This window comes from Xenopus tropicalis, chromosome 6, assembly GCF_000004195.4.
Source record: "Xenopus tropicalis strain Nigerian chromosome 6, UCB_Xtro_10.0, whole genome shotgun sequence".
NCBI lineage: Eukaryota > Metazoa > Chordata > Amphibia > Anura > Pipidae > Xenopus > Xenopus tropicalis.
Genome location: NC_030682.2, coordinates 76,782,648 through 76,799,930, shown reverse-complemented (window position 1 = coordinate 76,799,930; position 17,283 = coordinate 76,782,648). Strand labels below are relative to the sequence as shown.

General features: G+C 37.9%; 1 protein-coding gene across 1 annotated transcript; it reads left to right on the top strand.

Annotated features, from left to right (window-relative positions):
* The first annotated feature begins 205 nt into the window (after window positions 1–205).
* On the top strand, window positions 206–15,851 carry slc39a6 (solute carrier family 39 (zinc transporter), member 6). The gene is made up of 9 exons (XM_002935278.5): window positions 206–1,233; window positions 2,659–2,842; window positions 3,375–3,544; window positions 5,191–5,382; window positions 5,973–6,072; window positions 6,566–6,955; window positions 7,958–8,038; window positions 11,002–11,192; window positions 12,522–15,851. The coding sequence occupies exons 1-9, from the start codon at window positions 712–714 to the stop codon at window positions 12,672–12,674; spliced, it is 1,983 nt and encodes a 660-aa protein (XP_002935324.1). The 5' UTR covers window positions 206–711; the 3' UTR covers window positions 12,675–15,851.
* The last annotated feature ends 1,432 nt before the right edge of the window (window positions 15,852–17,283 follow it).

The window sequence follows — 17,283 nt, the reverse complement described above, 5'->3', positions numbered from 1 at the left end:
TGTTATTATATAATCTGGATTTTCTTACATAAGTGTTTTCCAGTTATCTGACACAGTTCATTCCATGTTGCAAAAAAATTCTGTCTGCATGATTAGTCAGCCTTTAACTGTTTTATTCCACACTTTTAAGCTTTCCAACTTTCAGTTAGCCCTAATTTTTTTTTAAAGATTTTATTTGCTTAGAAATAAATAGAAATTCCTCGAGTAAAGATATATTTATTTTTTACAGTCTGCAATATTTTAATTTTGAGTCATTACAAAGCATTCACGAAACTTAGCCAAAACTTTAGTGCTACGAACAACGAATTACAAATAAAGTACCTAGCACAAAGCACCGCAAAAACATTTTCGCGCCAGGTACCCGCTCTTGATCTTATTTTGCTTTACACGAACGCCTACCTAAAACAGTTACCCCTCCTGACCTCAGTTGTTCCTGAGCCACATCTATGCACAGTTCATAACTTAAAAATAAACATTTAAAGATGTTGTAAGTTGTAGCGGAACAACAGCCCGGGATAAGTGGGATACCAATGCCCCATGTTACTACGTATCAGAAAATCTTAGAATCCCCATCAGTGTACGAGAGCGGCTCCGCCCACTTCCCCGTGACAGTTCAGCTCCTCCCACTTGAAAGAAGCCGCAGTGCTATGTCCGCTGGTGTCACGGTGTGTGTGTAGGGGTGGGCACTGTAAGTCCAGTGCTGGCGGACTGATGGACATGGAGCGGTATCCAGCAGGCTTACTGCTGTACAGACTACTCATGGCCGCTGTCTTGTACTTCGGGGTCGCTGTTGGGAATGTAACGATCACGTTGCCCCCGCAAGGAGAAGTCGGGTTGGGCGCCAGCAACGGGCAGACACCCGGATCCACTTCATCCCTACCGTCCATTGATTCGTCTTTAGCGTCCAGGACCCAGCAGCAGCACCTCATGCTTCTATTCCAACGCTATGGGGAGAATAATCAGACCCTGACCCTATCTGGCTTCCGGAAACTACTAAAGAACCTAGGTGTTGAGAGGCTGGAGAGCATTGCCTCTGAGAGCTACCACCACATGCATCATCATCATCATCCCCGCCACCACCACCATGCTCGTCAGCCGCATGCTTCCGGCCGAGCTCAAGAGTGTGCCTCGGCTAGACAGAAACGACACGTGACAGCTGAAAATCATAGCGTGGAGGAAACGCAACATTCAATTACCATTTCCAGCAGAGCTTCAGAGGGACCACATTTAGAGGTGAGATTATCATTTACTATCTAAGGCGCGGGTACACTGCCTCCTGAGACGCGCGCTCCCGTTCTGAGACAGAGGAAGATAATGTGTAAGAAAGGAATGAGACGCCCCAGGTGTTCAGTAAAATACACGTAAAACTGTGGTTTCCTGTTCACCTTGCAAAGCATAAACAGTACAAATATGTTGGCTGGTGTTATTTGCTCAGTGAGTTTTTTTTTAAGCAAAATCTAGGGGGAGTGTCTAGGTAACCAAAACATCCGGCCCGGGGCATAAACCAAAGTTACAGTCGCTATACATGGGCATAAGGCGCACTTATTGATGCTCAGCTTCCTGATTCTCAAATAGTCCCTGTGCAAAAGTGTTGTTCACTTCTTATTTCATATTTCTCCATCTTGCGTTGTGCTGTTTCATTCTCCTCTTTATATTTAACCTGACTAGTTTGCTTACAGCTGAATCAAAGGGAAAAAATCCAGCAAACTGCCCTGGAACTCTTTACTGCAGTGGGCCATACAGCCACATTTTTCTTTTTTCTGAAGTGTCTGTTGCACCCACTCAGGCTGCGTACTGTAAGTGCCCACAGAGATTATGTGCAGTGAGTGTTGTGCAGCTGCCAAGTGGGGGAAAAAAAAGAAGATGGCTTTAAAACGTGTCATTTTGTATTTTAAAGAAGTGGTGAGCTGGCCCTAGGGAAAAAGTCATCAATTGTAGGCACTGGGATGCTCTGTCCTTTATCTTATTAATAAGCTCTGTTTAGCCATTTATTTTACACACTTCAGTTTTGTTCACCTTTGTTTACTTTCCTTTAGCTCTCTCCTCTTTTCATTCTGCTCTTTATGAGGTACCTTATGGGTCCCCCTTTTAAGGTCTCTAGATTTGCTGTTGTTTTCCTGATTTGGCCACTAACTTGAGCCTAATTATCAAATAATCTTGAAATCTTAATGTGCATCATTTTTTCATAAAATAGTAGCAATGAGCTCTGTATAAACAATTCTAAGGAGATAAACATTAGTCCATTATGCATAGGGGATTTCGCTAGTAATCTAGTTAGCGCACAAAAACCAGGAAACACGAAGTAGCTTCCTAAAAATAGCAAAAAAAAATACAGAATATTTTTTTGAAAGTAGAAGAATTGAAAAAAAAAAAAAAACTGTTCCGGACAGATACTGTTCCTTTATGGACAATGGCAGTCAGTTCAGTTGTGTTATTAATTATAAATACTTGCTACTGGCAAGAACAAGACAAGATTAGCCTATGCAGGAGTATTTGTGGAAGTTTTGCTTGTTTGCAGTCTGTCCTTGTATACGAACACCACTGTAGAAATCCCCACTCAGTACTTATGTACCGAAAAGTTGAACTTAGGTGCAAATTTCTACAGTGGCATACATGTTGAATATTTCATATCCTAAACTTTATATATTTATTATTCAGTGTTTGAATGCCTCCAGTCTGCTTATTTCCCATGGAATGGATATACAAGTTCTTCTTGGTACAGCTGAATTTGGCTATATCTGCCCAGCAATAATTAATCAGATCGACAGGGGATCATGCTTGATTCATGCACCTGGAAAAGCTTTGACTGAAGGTAGCCAAAATGTCTATTCCGTGAAAGTTGGTAAGAGCACTTTTTTTTTTTTTTTTTTTTAATAAAATAAACAAACTGTAATTTTTAGCTGGATTGAGTACATACTTAAGGGTAAAGACACACAGAGCTACTAGTAGCTACTTGTTGTGGCTACAGAAACAGACAATTCTGATCATTTACTGATAATTGTCTCTGCGTGTGTTTTAGTAGAGGCAATTCTCAGTATTGTCTATGGCAGGGTATTTCTGGCATTTAGTAGCCATGACAAGTAGCTGCTACGAAGTAGCTCCATGTGTCTATACCCTTAGTGAGTGACCTGTGTAGTGGAGCAATTGCACACATACATTAAGGTCTGTAAATATGTGTATTGCAAAGCACAAGGTCATGGGGCAAACATTATATACATTATTTCCCCTTCAGTAGATGTGTTTGACACATTTTATATTATGATAATTAAATGACATTGTCTGTCGAACAATTTATAGCTACTATGGAATTTGGTAGGTGATTTAAATTGAAGGCATTACTTCCAGTCAATCAATTCTCTCACATCTCTCAACAGCTTGGATTGGAGGTTGTATATCTATAACCATTATTAGTGTCCTGTCATTGCTGGGTGTCATTTTGCTACCCCTGATGAATCGAGTCTTCTTCAAATTCTTGCTAAGCTTTCTGGTGGCTCTGGCTGTTGGCACCTTGAGCGGGGATGCGTTTTTACATCTACTTCCACATGTAAGTTATTTTCTTATGCTTGTTTGAATAAGCTACTGTGTTCTTAATCATCAAATAAAAGGTATGTCACTTGCTGCTATATAATTGTGACTTTAAATAAGAACTTACATTTCTATAAGAGTTGTTTGTTATACAAAATGTATAAATTGGTTTTCTTAAATAATGCATTCAACAAGCTTGCTGGACTTCAAGCTTAGGGTAATGTCTGATGGGGTTGTTTCATTGCCTGGTGAAAAATCTCCTCTCCCTTAGACAATGAAGCACCCAGCAATATACTTAGAATGCTGTAGGAGGCATTTTTGAACACTTAACACTGGGTCGCCGCATGTAATGTGTGTTACATGCGGCAATTCTAATGGAGATGAAGCGCACCATCTGACCTTGTCCATAGCCTAGTTTTTTTTGTGAGCGCTTGGGGGACAATGCCTTGTTGTCATACTTCAAATTATGCTGCTTAGTGCATCTACAGTATAAATATCATTTCACACCTAGTCCCTATTTCCATCACAAACCTCATTGGGCTCATTGTTAATGTAACTTGTAAATTGGTCGTCTTGTTGATTGAGGGGGCTAAAAGATTTTGCAGCGGCACCCGAGCAAAATCTGCGCTTAGGGCTGAATCAGCAGGTGGAGGTAGAATCCCTATTGTTTCTACCTCCATATCTGACAATTCATCCCTGAATCTCGGTGGGGGAAACAAACGATGGTCACAAGAAAGATCATAATTGCTACGTGTATGGCCACCTTAAGACAAGTCTGCCTTTCTGCACTATAAATATATTCTGTGACCCCTGCCTAAGGGAAGAATAATTAGACTTTTGGGATTGACAATCAGCTGCTTCTATAGAATTTATCTTGACAGTGGATCTTCACTACAAGTCTGACTTTAGTACAATTTTCAATGTGCATGTGCTGGCTGGACAGGGTATTAATTTATCATGGAATTTAGGATGGTCTGGCAGTTGGGCAAGTTTCATCTGACAGTGCATCATTTTTGGCATTACTTGGTGCTTTGAGTAATGAGTATTTGCAGCAATTTCTGCTGTTCCAATCATTTGATCTGTTGGCCGCATAAATGAAAAAAATACAAATGCGGGCTACTTGGACTGTATATCTGTTTGGCAAATGGATTGGATACTGTACAGGATTGATCCATGTAAAGGGGAACATTTAGAAACATGCTAGAAAGATTCTTCAGTCAGTCCTGCTTACATTGTGTGTGGCCAAGACATCAAATAGTGCAGACAGGATTTTTCCTGCCTCCATATAATATAGTGGAAATAGCTTATAAAGGTGCTTATAAGTTAAAAGCATAAATATCAGCAAAAGCAAGATTATTCTTCTCCTTTATAAAGTACTTTGAAAACCTTGGAAGCCAAATAAAAAAATAAACGTTTGCTCATTTCTTGTTTGTCATGCCCTTTCACCAGTATCACATAAAACTCCGCTGGCATGCCACTTTTTTTTTTCCACATATTTGTTTTCCTATTTGGATAATCTAAAGACCTTTTTCTGTTAATATATACACGCATAAGCTTGAAGAGAAATTAAAATATAGGTGTGTACTTTGTGTCTCTGCCGCATTAAATGTAGAGCATTTTGTGTTTGTTTTTTTAATTTTAATTAGTAACTTTCTTTTGTCAAAGTCCCATGCGAAACACTACCACAGCCATGGAGGTTTGCAAAATAGAAGCAGTGAAGCATTTAAAGAAGAAGAAGAAATGGCTCATCTAGATGCAACGTGGAAGGGTCTCACAGCACTTGGGGGCCTTTACTTTATGTTTTTGGTGGAACATTTAATTACATTGATCAAGCAGTATAAAGACAAGAAGCAAAAGGTAAAACTGGTACTTATTTAAGTTACAGAACCAATATTATTTGTCCTATGTAAACAACACTTCATTTTTCAGGATAAGAGGGAAATATTCATTTATTGTTTACAAAATGTAACACAAAGTGTGACATGCAAATTAAAATAACAACCACCCTCATGACACATTTTACATTTTTTAATGTAAAAAGTTCAATGTCCCCCTGCTTGTATTTCTAATGCATTTTTATACTGAGAAGCCTTATGATTTAATGCCCGTTTCTTAGCAACTTTTAATTGGTCTTCACTTGTAATTATTTGCTGCCTTCACCTTCTGTCCTGCTTTGAAATTAGGGTCACTGACCCCAGCAGAGTAGCGTAAGTTGAACCCCAGCAACCAGATAACTGCTGAAATTCTCAACTGGAAAGCTGCAAAAAAAAGCTAAATTAAAAAAATAAAACTTAAAAATAAGAGATTTAAGTCCAATTGCAAATTGTCTTGGAATATAACTACATAATACTACCTATTTAACATGTTTTCTATGATTTTACATTGTTTTTTGGGGCCCAGAAAAATAAACAAACTGTAATGAGAAACTCTGCATTGGTTTTTTTAAGAGTCAGAAAAAAGCAGAAATTCAAGAGGACTTAGAAGTTAAAAAGACGCATTCCAACCATTCAAATGTTGAAGGAAAAGGTGCATTTGACTCTGGTTCTCGTAAGTAGTTGTAAATAAGTATCCTTTGTGGCCTTGTATTTTAAAATGAACTTTTTGCCGTATGCTTTCTGATGTCTAAGACCACTTCTAGGTAAATGCTTTTGGGTTAAATGTGAATTTCTGTCCTTACATTTTCAGAAATATCAGTGAGGTCAGTTGCTGCTGATTTGGACTGGTTAAAATGTTACACTGGAAAGCCTTTTGCTGTCAGCAAACTTTCTCAAATAAACTGAAAAGATAGCACTGTAAAAACTCTGGTAATGCAGTAATGTGCATGTACAGCAGGTGGAGACAGGACAACAAACAAACAAGTTTTTAACACATAAGCTCTACTCTTTATTTCACTAGGTTGTATTTTTCATCTAAATGTTAACTAAGATGTCATAGAAATGGCAGTTAATGTTTGCAATTGCTAATTGCTTTCTGAGCAGTGAAGTATTGTCCTATTATACTCATCAATTATAAGACTAATTTTTAATGTTATATTCTTAAGACAACGAAAGCTACATGGAAGGTTGCAAGCAAGATGCTTCTCAACCCCAGCAGCCAGCTGGATCTGAAGAAGAAGAAGAATTAGAAGAAGAAGACATAATGATTACTCATTCGCACAATAAACCAAACTATCAGGAATATGTATCAAGAGGCTGTGAAAATAAATGCCATTCCCATTTACATGACACTCTGGGGCAGACCGATGACATGAGTCATCACCATCATGACTACCATCATATCCTTCACCACCATCACCATCAGAATCACCATCCACACAGCCATTCACAACGATATTCCAGGGAAGAACTTAAAGATGCTGGGATTGCCACTCTGGCCTGGATGGTTATTATGGGTGATGGACTGCACAATTTTGGTGATGGGTTAGCAATAGGTAAGTTGAACTGAACATAACATACAATACAAAACATACAATTACAAGCATCCTTTTATAAAAAGTTTGGAAATGCATCTTACCCTGCCATAGAATCCCTTGCACACTTTAGCTGAGATGTTTGATGCCGTGTGAATAATCAAACTCTTTAGACAATCATTTACTTGAACTTATGATGCTTTACCAAGTCTGAGATGCCTTAAACTTTGTTAGAATTATGTAGTCATACTCTTCTTAAGTGCTGCTTTCACACACTTCAGTATTTTACCTTACACCATTTTAAAAAGACTATTCGGTACTTAAGTACTTAATTGAGTATGGCACTAATTGCCTACGCTTTTTCAGCACATATTTTTGGCACAAGGCCAATAAATATGTCCATCCTTTCTTTGCAGGAAATGCAAGGATAAGAATTCTATTGGTTTTGAAACTAGTTTACTTGCATTGTGAATAATATTATGTAAATCAGCATAGCCAGGTGCATTGTTGGAGATATTTGTTTCCATAATTCTTATGCATGTTTGCTCCATCTTATGCATCTGAACTCTAAAAGACCCTAGAACCTGTATAGCAGCTGAATGCAAAGCATACATTATGGAGCAGATTTACTAAGATACGAACGCTCGGCATATTTTCGCCAAATTTTTCGACGCCCGCGCAAATTTTTCCTATGCTTGAGCGAAAAAATCAGAAAGGTTTTCCCGCTGTTTACAATCTTTCGGTACGAAAATTTTGTGACTTTCGGATCGCCAATACGATATTATCAAAACTAATATGATTTTTTCGTAAGCATTTTCGTGATATTTGCGATCTTCAGAAATTTTCGGATCCAATCTGAATTTATCCCATTCGGGATTCAAACTCGTGATTTCATGAATCTGCCCCTATGAGTTGAAGTGGTTATATTGCATTTAACAAATTATAAACATTTTAAACAATTACATGTTTTAATATAATTAAAATGTCAAAAACAAAAGAAGGTAACTTTATCTTGATTTACAGGAGCAGCCTTTACTGAAGGTTTATCTAGTGGACTAAGCACTTCCGTGGCAGTTTTTTGTCATGAATTGCCACATGAGCTAGGTATGTTAATTTATTTCTTAATGCATTGTTTATTTTATAGGCTTAATATAAAAGCACATATGAAATATACTAGGGCAGATTTGTTTAGGAAATCCATTTTAAAGTTGTAGGGATGCTGTACCTGCAGTTGAAAAAAGACCAAAGTCCATCAAGTTCAGCCCTTCCAAGTAAACCCAGCACACACAAACCTATACAGACCCCTCTATACACTCACATAAACCATATACAGTCTACAAACATCAATAATAACTGTAGATTTTAGTATCACAATAGCCTTGGATATTATGCTTGTTCAAGAAATCATCCAAACCCCTCTTAAATGCATTAACAGAATCACAACATCACTAGCAAGGGCATTCCACAACCTTACTGCCCTCACGGTGAAAAAACACTGCTTCAAATGAAAATTCCATTCCTATAATCTAAAGGGGTGGCCTCTTGTGCGCTGATCATTTTTATAAGAAAACGAACATCCTCTTTCTGTCTATAATCCCCTCTAATGTACTTGTACAGAGTAATCATGTCCCCTTGCAAGAACCTTTTTTTCAGAGAAAACAACCCCAACCATGACAGTCTAACCTCATAGTTTAAATCTTCCATACCCTTTACCAGTTTTGTTTCATGTCTCTGCACTCTCCAGCTCTTTAATATCCTTCTTAAGGACTGGAGCCCAAAACTGTACTGCATAATCAAGGTTAGACCTTTTAATAGGCAAAATTATGTTTTCATCCCTTAAGTCAATGCCCTTTTTAATGCACATCATAAAATACAGCACTTTATTTGCTTTAGTAGCTGCTGAATGACACTGCCTGGAATTAGACAACTTGTTATCTACCAAAAATCCCCAGATCCTTCTCAATTAAGGATACCCCCAACGAACTACCATTTAGTGTGTAACTTGAATGTATTTCTAGCAAAGTGCATAACTTTTCTGTACTGAACCTCATTTTCCATTTTGCTGCCCAGTTTTCCAGCTTTCTCAAATCGCTCTGCAAAGTGTCCGCATCCTGAATCGAACATTAGTATTGTCAAAATAAATTGAAACGGTACTTTGTATGCCCACCTCCAGGGCATTAATAATGATCAAGGACTGACCCCTGCAGCACTCCACAACAACAACATTGGCCCAATTAGAAAATGTTCCATTTGCCACCACTCTTTGTAATCTATCCTTCAGCCAGTTTTCTACCCAATTACAAATATTATGTTCCTCAATTTCCTCATTAACTTTCTGTGCGGTACTGAATCAAATACTTTAGCAAAGTCCAAGGAGTACATCTACTGCCATTCCAGCATCGATGTTCCTGCTCACATCCTCATAAAAGGCAACTAAATTAGTCTGGCAAGATCTGTTACGCATAAAATCATGCTGGCACAAACTTATAGTATTGTAATTTGCAGTGTATTCAAGTATCCTATCCCTTCGTTCACCCTCTTCAAGCTTTCCTACCACTGATGTCAGACTTACAGGCTTATAGTTTTTAGGCTGAGAACGGCATCCTTTTTGAATAACAATAACAGCACCACATTTGCAATTTGCTCTTGGCACCATGCCAGAACTCAATGAATCTTGAAAAATTAAGTGAAGAGGTTTGGCAATCACAGCACTAAGCTCATTTAATACCCTGGAATGAATAGCTTTTGGTCCTGGATTTTTGTTTATATGTTCAAGTCTCTTTTGAATATCCTCCTGAGTGACCTATGCATCAGTAATTATATTACTTGAATTGAGTCTATTAAAATGTACGCCTTGATTAGCTGGCTCCTCAGTTGTATAGACCGATGACAAGAGTTCAGTGTTTCTGCCTTTTCCCTGTTCTCATCAACCAACTGATTTTTGAACTGCCTCAAATAAAAAGTTGTCATTTAAGTATATTTACAAACTAACTCACTTTTTCTGACTTGGCCACCAAATTACTCCAGTCATTGTCTGGATAATTAAAGTCCCCTGTAATAACAACTTGACCTAGTTGTCAAGCCTCCTCCATTTGCAATAGTAGCTGGGCATTATCCTCCTCACTTATACACGGTGGTTTATACCATACACCAAGTGATTTCTTTGTAACCTTTATCCCTGCTGAAATCTCTACCCATACGCATTCCACACTGTCCCTGGTAATTTCTGACGTAAGAAAGACTAACCCCTCCACCCTTTTAAATCCCTCTGTCCCTCCTTAAAAGGCAGTAACCATTTAAATTTATCCAGCCCAGTCGCATGTTTCATCCCACCAGGTCTCGGTGAAACCAATTACATCATAATTTTGCAATAGACTCCAGCTCTGTGCATTAGCCAGCATGCAGAGGAGATTACTACTTCTCCCTCTAATAAATATCAGAGGCTACATTAGGTAACCGAGAGTTAGATCTAAGGTTAATATTAAGCTGTTTCCTTTGTAACAGAGGAAGCTCCTTAGCTGATAAACTGTATGCCCCCCTCACCTCTGCCCCATGACCCCTTGCTAATCCCACTACACTAGCTTTCCCATAAAACTCTAGCTCCCTCATTCCCCCCTTTACCTAGTTCAAATACTCCTCCAGCCTCTTAGCTATTCTTCCCCTAGCATAGTGGACCCCATTATATATATATATATATATATATATATATATATATATATATATATATATATATATATATATATAGCTTTCAAGAAACCCACCTTTATCCTAATTTGAAATAAATGCCATGCCAGGTAGCATCAATATGCTGTGCTTTACATATTTTATTTTATTAAACAATGTTTGCATGTACTGGGGGCTGTTTAATTCTTTCCTTAGTCCCAAGCTCTAAAACATTAACAGAGAAGCTTGTGTTGGCAAAGCTACCCTTTCATGGGCTTTGGTGGCACTTTGTATAGTATAGACTTAAGCAGCCTTTTAAAAAAAAAATTGAGGGTTTCTTGCAAGTTAGCAGAGTGTGCTTAGTTATTAACCATTTAGGAATAACATTTTTTTTGTGTTTTTAGGGGATTTTGCAGTTCTTCTGAAATCTGGTATGACCGTTAGGCAAGCAGTAATGTACAACGGCTTGTCAGCGATGCTTGCGTACCTGGGGATGATAACTGGTATTCTCATTGGACATTATGCAGAAAATGTGTCAATGTGGATATTTGCACTTACTGCTGGTTTATTTATGTATGTTGCTTTTGTTGATATGGTAAGTGTATGGGTGTATAAATATATTTGCAGATCTATTCATTAAATATCAAGCAAAAGTTGTAAAATAAAAAGCTAGTGTCATGAGAATTATTCACAGGGGTTCCAATGTATTTTGGTTGATGGTATGCAGAACAGGAAGGTCAATATAATTTAATTTCGCTTTCTTCCTGAGAGCAATCAGGTCATTGCACACACACAGGATCTAGATAAAATGCATGATAATAAGCTTATACAATAATGGAAAATGTTGTTTTTTCTGAAGTAGAATATACAGAGGGATTTTTTTAATGTGTGGTGTGAAGTACGCATTTAAGGAGAGAGGTTAACATTGGATAAATAGGCAAGGGGTGATGCCTGTCTATAAGCAAAAGTATTAACAGTAGGATAGGGGACAGCCACAAATTGGTACTGATAATTTGGTTGAGGGGCTATTGCAGACATAAAAATGGAGAGCTAATACATAATATCCAGTAGTTAAAATGATTTGTTAAGACCATGTATAAAAACAAAAGTACTTAAAAAGCATAAATGGGCAAATATGCCTTTGTATGGGGCCCTCGGCCAGGCCTCTCTGAACAATATCTGGGCAAAAATCGATCAGATGTTAATCAGGCAGGCTTGAGTTTTCTGTCAGGTTGAGGACTGCATCGGCACATTGTTATGGTCCTTGCTTTGACTTATCCCCTTCAATGTAGTGCAATCGCATAAGCAACGTAGGCATATCAGGGAAAGATTCCCTCCTTTGGCTACCTCACCAAACAAGTGAATCTTGCTGTATATGGCTACCTTTAGTTTGGTATGTAGCCGAATTTGTGCATTCTGGGCTACTTGACTATACAATTAAAAGAAATGTGCACAGTAACTGGCAGTTTTCATCTCCATTAAGGCACTGGCTGAAGTGCCAGGGTAGGAATTTTTTCTTCCAGATAATCTGAAATGAGATCCTTGTGTTTTATTCCTTCCATGTATATACTATTACTGGTGTTGTATTTTATATTAGTTTTAAAGTATTGGTCGCCACAAAGTTACACTGTAGTTGGTGAACTTTGTGTTGCAAGTCTTTAAACTAAATTATAGTAACCCAATTAAACAAATGTCAAACTGTTATACACATATATTTATTGAGAAGGATGATCCAGTCACACACACACATGTGGCAAAATTATGCAAACCTTTATATGATTATCAGTTATATAGTTGATTTATATAGCTGTATATAGTACATTTGCCCTTATTCATAAGAGTAACAAGAGACCAACTCTTAACAATCTGTATTATTGCTTTTTATGTTATATTATGAAACACAATTTTACTTTTTATTTTACAGGTTCCTGAAATGTTACATAATGATGCAAGCGACCATGGCTGTAGCCGCTGGGGATACTTCCTGTTACAAAATGCTGGAATTCTGTTAGGATTTTTTATTATGTTGGTTATTTCTGTCTTCGAACACAAAATTGTGTTTAATCTAGAGATTTAGGTTATGTTTACACTGATGGTATAAACAAAAGTATATTTTCTACTTTTACATTGTTACATATACATAAACGTAGTTTTTTTTTATGTAGCCTTTTTTTTGTTAGTAAAAAAATATGTAAAAATTGTACAAAAGACAACCATGCATACGTGCTTGACTTCAAAGAAGATGCAGTGAAACTGCAACACGCTACATTAGCAAACTGGATTTTTGTGCCAAACCAGTGAAGGACTACATTTTTTTTTAAACATTTTATTTATTTATTTAATATGTAAAAACACTTCTTTAAGCAATATTAAATGCCTTATTGACCTTAAAGAGTTAATACTATTCTCTTGCATATGTAAATGCTACATCAATATTTTGGTTGCCTTTATTTGCAAACTATTAACCCTTAATAACCTGTAATAAACTAAAGTGTAGGTGGAGATGTTTCTTGGGCTGTATAAAAATATAGGGTCCAGAAAAATTACATATTCCATATATTCTAATACAAGTGAATATTAATCACCTGCTTAAGCAAGTGATTATACCAATTTTCAATAAACACAGGCAGCTTGAAGTAGTGTTGTTAAGGATAAGGCCCACAAAGGGGATTGTCAGCCTGCATATAAGCGGAGTCTGACAATCTGCGCATACGCTTAAAAAATCTTTTAATTGTGCCTGTACCCAGAAGCATTATATCCTCCCGGGTGCATGCACATGCAGCCGATATCTGTCAACTAATGCAAGACTTTGCATTTGCTGGCGGATATTGGCTGTGTGTGTCTACTCACGGGCGGATTCATTCCTTCCAGGTGCAGGCGCAACGAGAAGATCTTTCAAGCGTACAGGCGGATTGTTAGTCTGCGTTTATATGCAGGCTGACAATCCACCTTGTGGGGCCTTACCCTTAAAGTTAAATATAGCTCCCTTGTCTAATCAGCTTTGCCATATATTACTGTGTTCCCAGAGATATCTGCTGTATGTGAGTGTTAACTGCTTGTGTGACAGCCTTAGTAGAAGTATCAGTATCACTGCACATCTAGTGGTCAAATGTTTTTTGCTTTTTGGGTCTCCACCCATTTGTAACCTGTAAATATGGAATGGTTTTATTTCTGTGTATTTCCTTTTCTGCATATTGGAAAATGTACTACATGTGAATAGTGTCTTCTTCTGTTTATGGAAACTGTGAAAGAAAATCTGGGAAAGAAAAATCGCTCTCAGTAACACTAAAAAATTGATATGTATTTCCACATGTAATGCATGTGGGCTTGTAAACCAGTGCTATGAATTTGTAAAGCTTTAGACCATGGTATCAATTGCTATTTATGCCTTGCTTTGGAATCAGTTTAAATTAAGCTGAAGAGAAGGGGAAAAAATGTGTAGTCATCTTAAATAAATTATTTGTAGGTTATCACTGAGGGTATAGTGTAACTACAGTTGTGGTAAAGAAAGGACAACTCTTTTCTAGTGTTCCCGAAATGCTTTACTCCGGCAATAAAGTGAATCGCTGGTGGAAAGGCATACACTTTACTTTGTTTTTCCGAAGTTGCATGAAGTTGCCTGCAGGAGGAAACTTTGTGCGACTTCAGAAAAACAAAGCAACTTGTATGCCTTTTTACTGCTGCTTATCACCCTTTGTACAAATTACCTTGAAGAGGGAGTGAAACATTAATCCAATTTTCCATTAGTACTTTATAATGGCAAGTTGGAAAATATGGATTTTTTTTCATTACTGTCCCTTTTTAAATATGGAGAGATGGTAATGTGATATTTGCATTGTAGAGTGCTATTGTGTAAGGCTTAAATCTTCAGCCTATAGGTCAAGCAAGAAATGCAGATCTAGCAGGTATTGTAAAAAAGAGGAACAATAGCTGGTTTCCTGGTTGGCAAATTAAAGATATATATATTTTATAATAGAGGTAGGGCACACTCCACAACATTGTAGAATGCCTGGGTGCCGGGTAGAGAGTTGAGAGAAACAGGAAACAGAGGACACAGGACTTGATGAAAAAATGATGAATCTTTCTCAAGATGCCTCATGCTATCCAAACCCCATGAAATAATTCCTGCAGGTTTATTTTTTTTTTATATTTTTTAGAAAGTTTTCATAACAAACATCAAAGTTTCTTATTACATATATATGTTAGCATACAGTAGTTGCAGAATACTGATTACACTTTAGCATTAATGTGCATTTGCCGTTTTTACCCGATGATGCACATCAAATTGGTGCACCGCCCCTGATGCATATTTTTTCAGTTCCATCCATATTATGTCTTTCATTTAACATTGGAGACCAATTCCTGAGGGTTTTTAGAAATAATACGTCAGAGAGTAATTCCCTAACACAATGTGAGGAAATGGTGCTCAGGTTCACCTCCCAGGGTTATGACTGGGGATTTCTCCTCAAGGAAATACAACGTGCTTTGCTATTTAAACCACACTCCAGACATGTCCTTTGAATAAACAAAATCTTTATTTTATTGCTTATTATGACATGGTCTAGTTTTTCTCTTTGTAATACGGTTAAAGATTATGGCACATGGTTACCTCAGATAATAAGTTGCCCCTTAAAAATAACTAAACCCCGACTCTTGGGTTTCGCAGGGGTTCTAACCTATTAGATTTATTGGTTTGTACGGATATCTTACCTAATGTGCCCAAGACCTCTTGGCTACCTAAACCAAAAAATGGATGTTACAGGTGCAATGGCTGTATCTTTTGTAGTTCTCTTTTGAAGGGGAGAGTTTTGATCATCCCTATTCAGGAAACGATACAAGATCAAGCACAGACTCACTTGTACCTCGAACCTGCCCCTGCAGACTTATGAATATAGGTAAAACTATCACAACCCTTGGGGAACATTTGGATAACCACAGGACTGCAATTAAGAAGGCTTTTGCCAACACAGACTCCAAGCAAGAGACAACAAAAGCTGCAGACCAGCATCCAGAGGAATCGGTTGGCTCCAAAAAGAAAAAACAAGTTTGGGAACATGCTGTGGCTAGACATTTTGTCTAAATGGTCCATCCCTTACCTACCCTCCGCATGGCTATTGATCACGTTCCACCCCGAAGGCAAGGGGGTAACAGACACAAATTATTGCTCCAGTGTGAGGCTTATTGGATATATATCCTAAAGACTGTTGCTCTGAGAGTACTAAATGAATTACTACCATTAAAATGTTTCATGTAATGTTTTTGCAGTAAATTTTTTGATTTTAGTTATGGGCACTAGCTGTAGTATTAGACTAGCTTTATTCACATTTTTGCACACACATCACTTTTCAGCTGTGGCACATCTTCGTACTTTTTTTTTGGAACTAGGAGGTGCGTATCTCTTGGCATCTGTAACTCCGTTTTGTGTTTTTCTGGCCTTTTAAGTGGTAGCTTATCCCTTCGTGCATCCCATGTGGTTTATAGACCTGTCTTTATGTTGTACGTTGGTGCATGGTGATGTGTAACCTGCACACAGCGATAATTGTGTATAATTGTTCCTTGGTGTAGCTATTTGTCTCTCTTAGCTTGGGGTTGCATTTCTTCTTTGGCTCCCTGGGGGATGCATTTCTCCTTTTGAGTTATGTTTAGTTATCTCTACCCTGATTTATCCTGGGGAACAATTTTCCTCACTTTACCCTTCCTAGACTGACCTTGTTCACAGACACACAGATTTCTATGTGCCCCTGGCCATACACAAGGTATTTTTATATGAGCTGTGGTCCCCACATGGCTAATTTGGATAAGCTCCACTTGCTTTTATAATTTGCTGCTGCCACCGCTCTACTTGTGGAAGCGTTACCATGGCAGCGCGACTCGCTTCATCCCCTTTGTGCACCATTTGGACATGGCTTTGTGATCGCGTATCTCTCCTGCCTTTTACATTGAGTTTTTTTTGTAATTATTTCTATCTAATCCTGCACAGCTAAGGTCCCTTACTCATGATACTTTCTTTGCTACATTTCTAAGAGCTACTCTTTTATGTAACATGTTGCAATCACTACTCCTTTTTTCTTCTATTATGTTTCAACTGGTCACTTAGACTTTATGCTTATTTGTTATTTATTTATAGTGTTAAGTTTGTGCATCCATTTGAGCTCCCTCTGTAAAAGTAGTCTTCTCGATCACCACCCCTGGGTGGTGGAGGTATAAAGTCTATACTCATACAATGTAAACTTGCCAGTGAATGTTCATTGATCAAAAAGTGTGCAGCAACTGGGATATTGGCTTTTCCAGTCAAAAGTGCGAAGCGAATAGCTAACCTGTGGTTCGCCATTCGATCCCTAAAGGTAGTAATGGTTTTGCCAATATACAATTGCCCACAAGGACATTTAATGAAATGAATAATACATTTTGAAGTGCATATGAATCTGTGCTGAATTTGTAAATATGGCCCGTATGTGGGTGATTAGGACCTGTTATCAGAGAACTACATGTCGTGCAATTAGGACATGTAGCAGTCACTGGGATCCATCTTTACTAATAGATCTCGTAAGCTGCTGCCTCTCCTGTAAGCAATGCATGGAGGGGTCCTAAAAATTTGAGGAAGGGTACAGTCTTTCTAAAGAACGGACCAGTGATAGAGTATTGAGTCAATCAAGGGCTTTTTATCTGGAATGAAGGTAGTAAGA

Excerpts from the sequence above, each read along its gene's own strand:
- slc39a6 (XM_002935278.5), top strand. The coding sequence starts at position 712 with ATGGACATGGAGCGGTATCCAGCAGGCTTACTGCTGTACAGACTACTC. Across the intron at positions 3,545-5,190 it reads TTTTACATCTACTTCCACAT|TCCCATGCGAAACACTACCA; the intron begins GTAAGTTATTTT and ends CTTTTGTCAAAG. Across the intron at positions 5,383-5,972 it reads ATAAAGACAAGAAGCAAAAG|AGTCAGAAAAAAGCAGAAAT; the intron begins GTAAAACTGGTA and ends GGTTTTTTTAAG.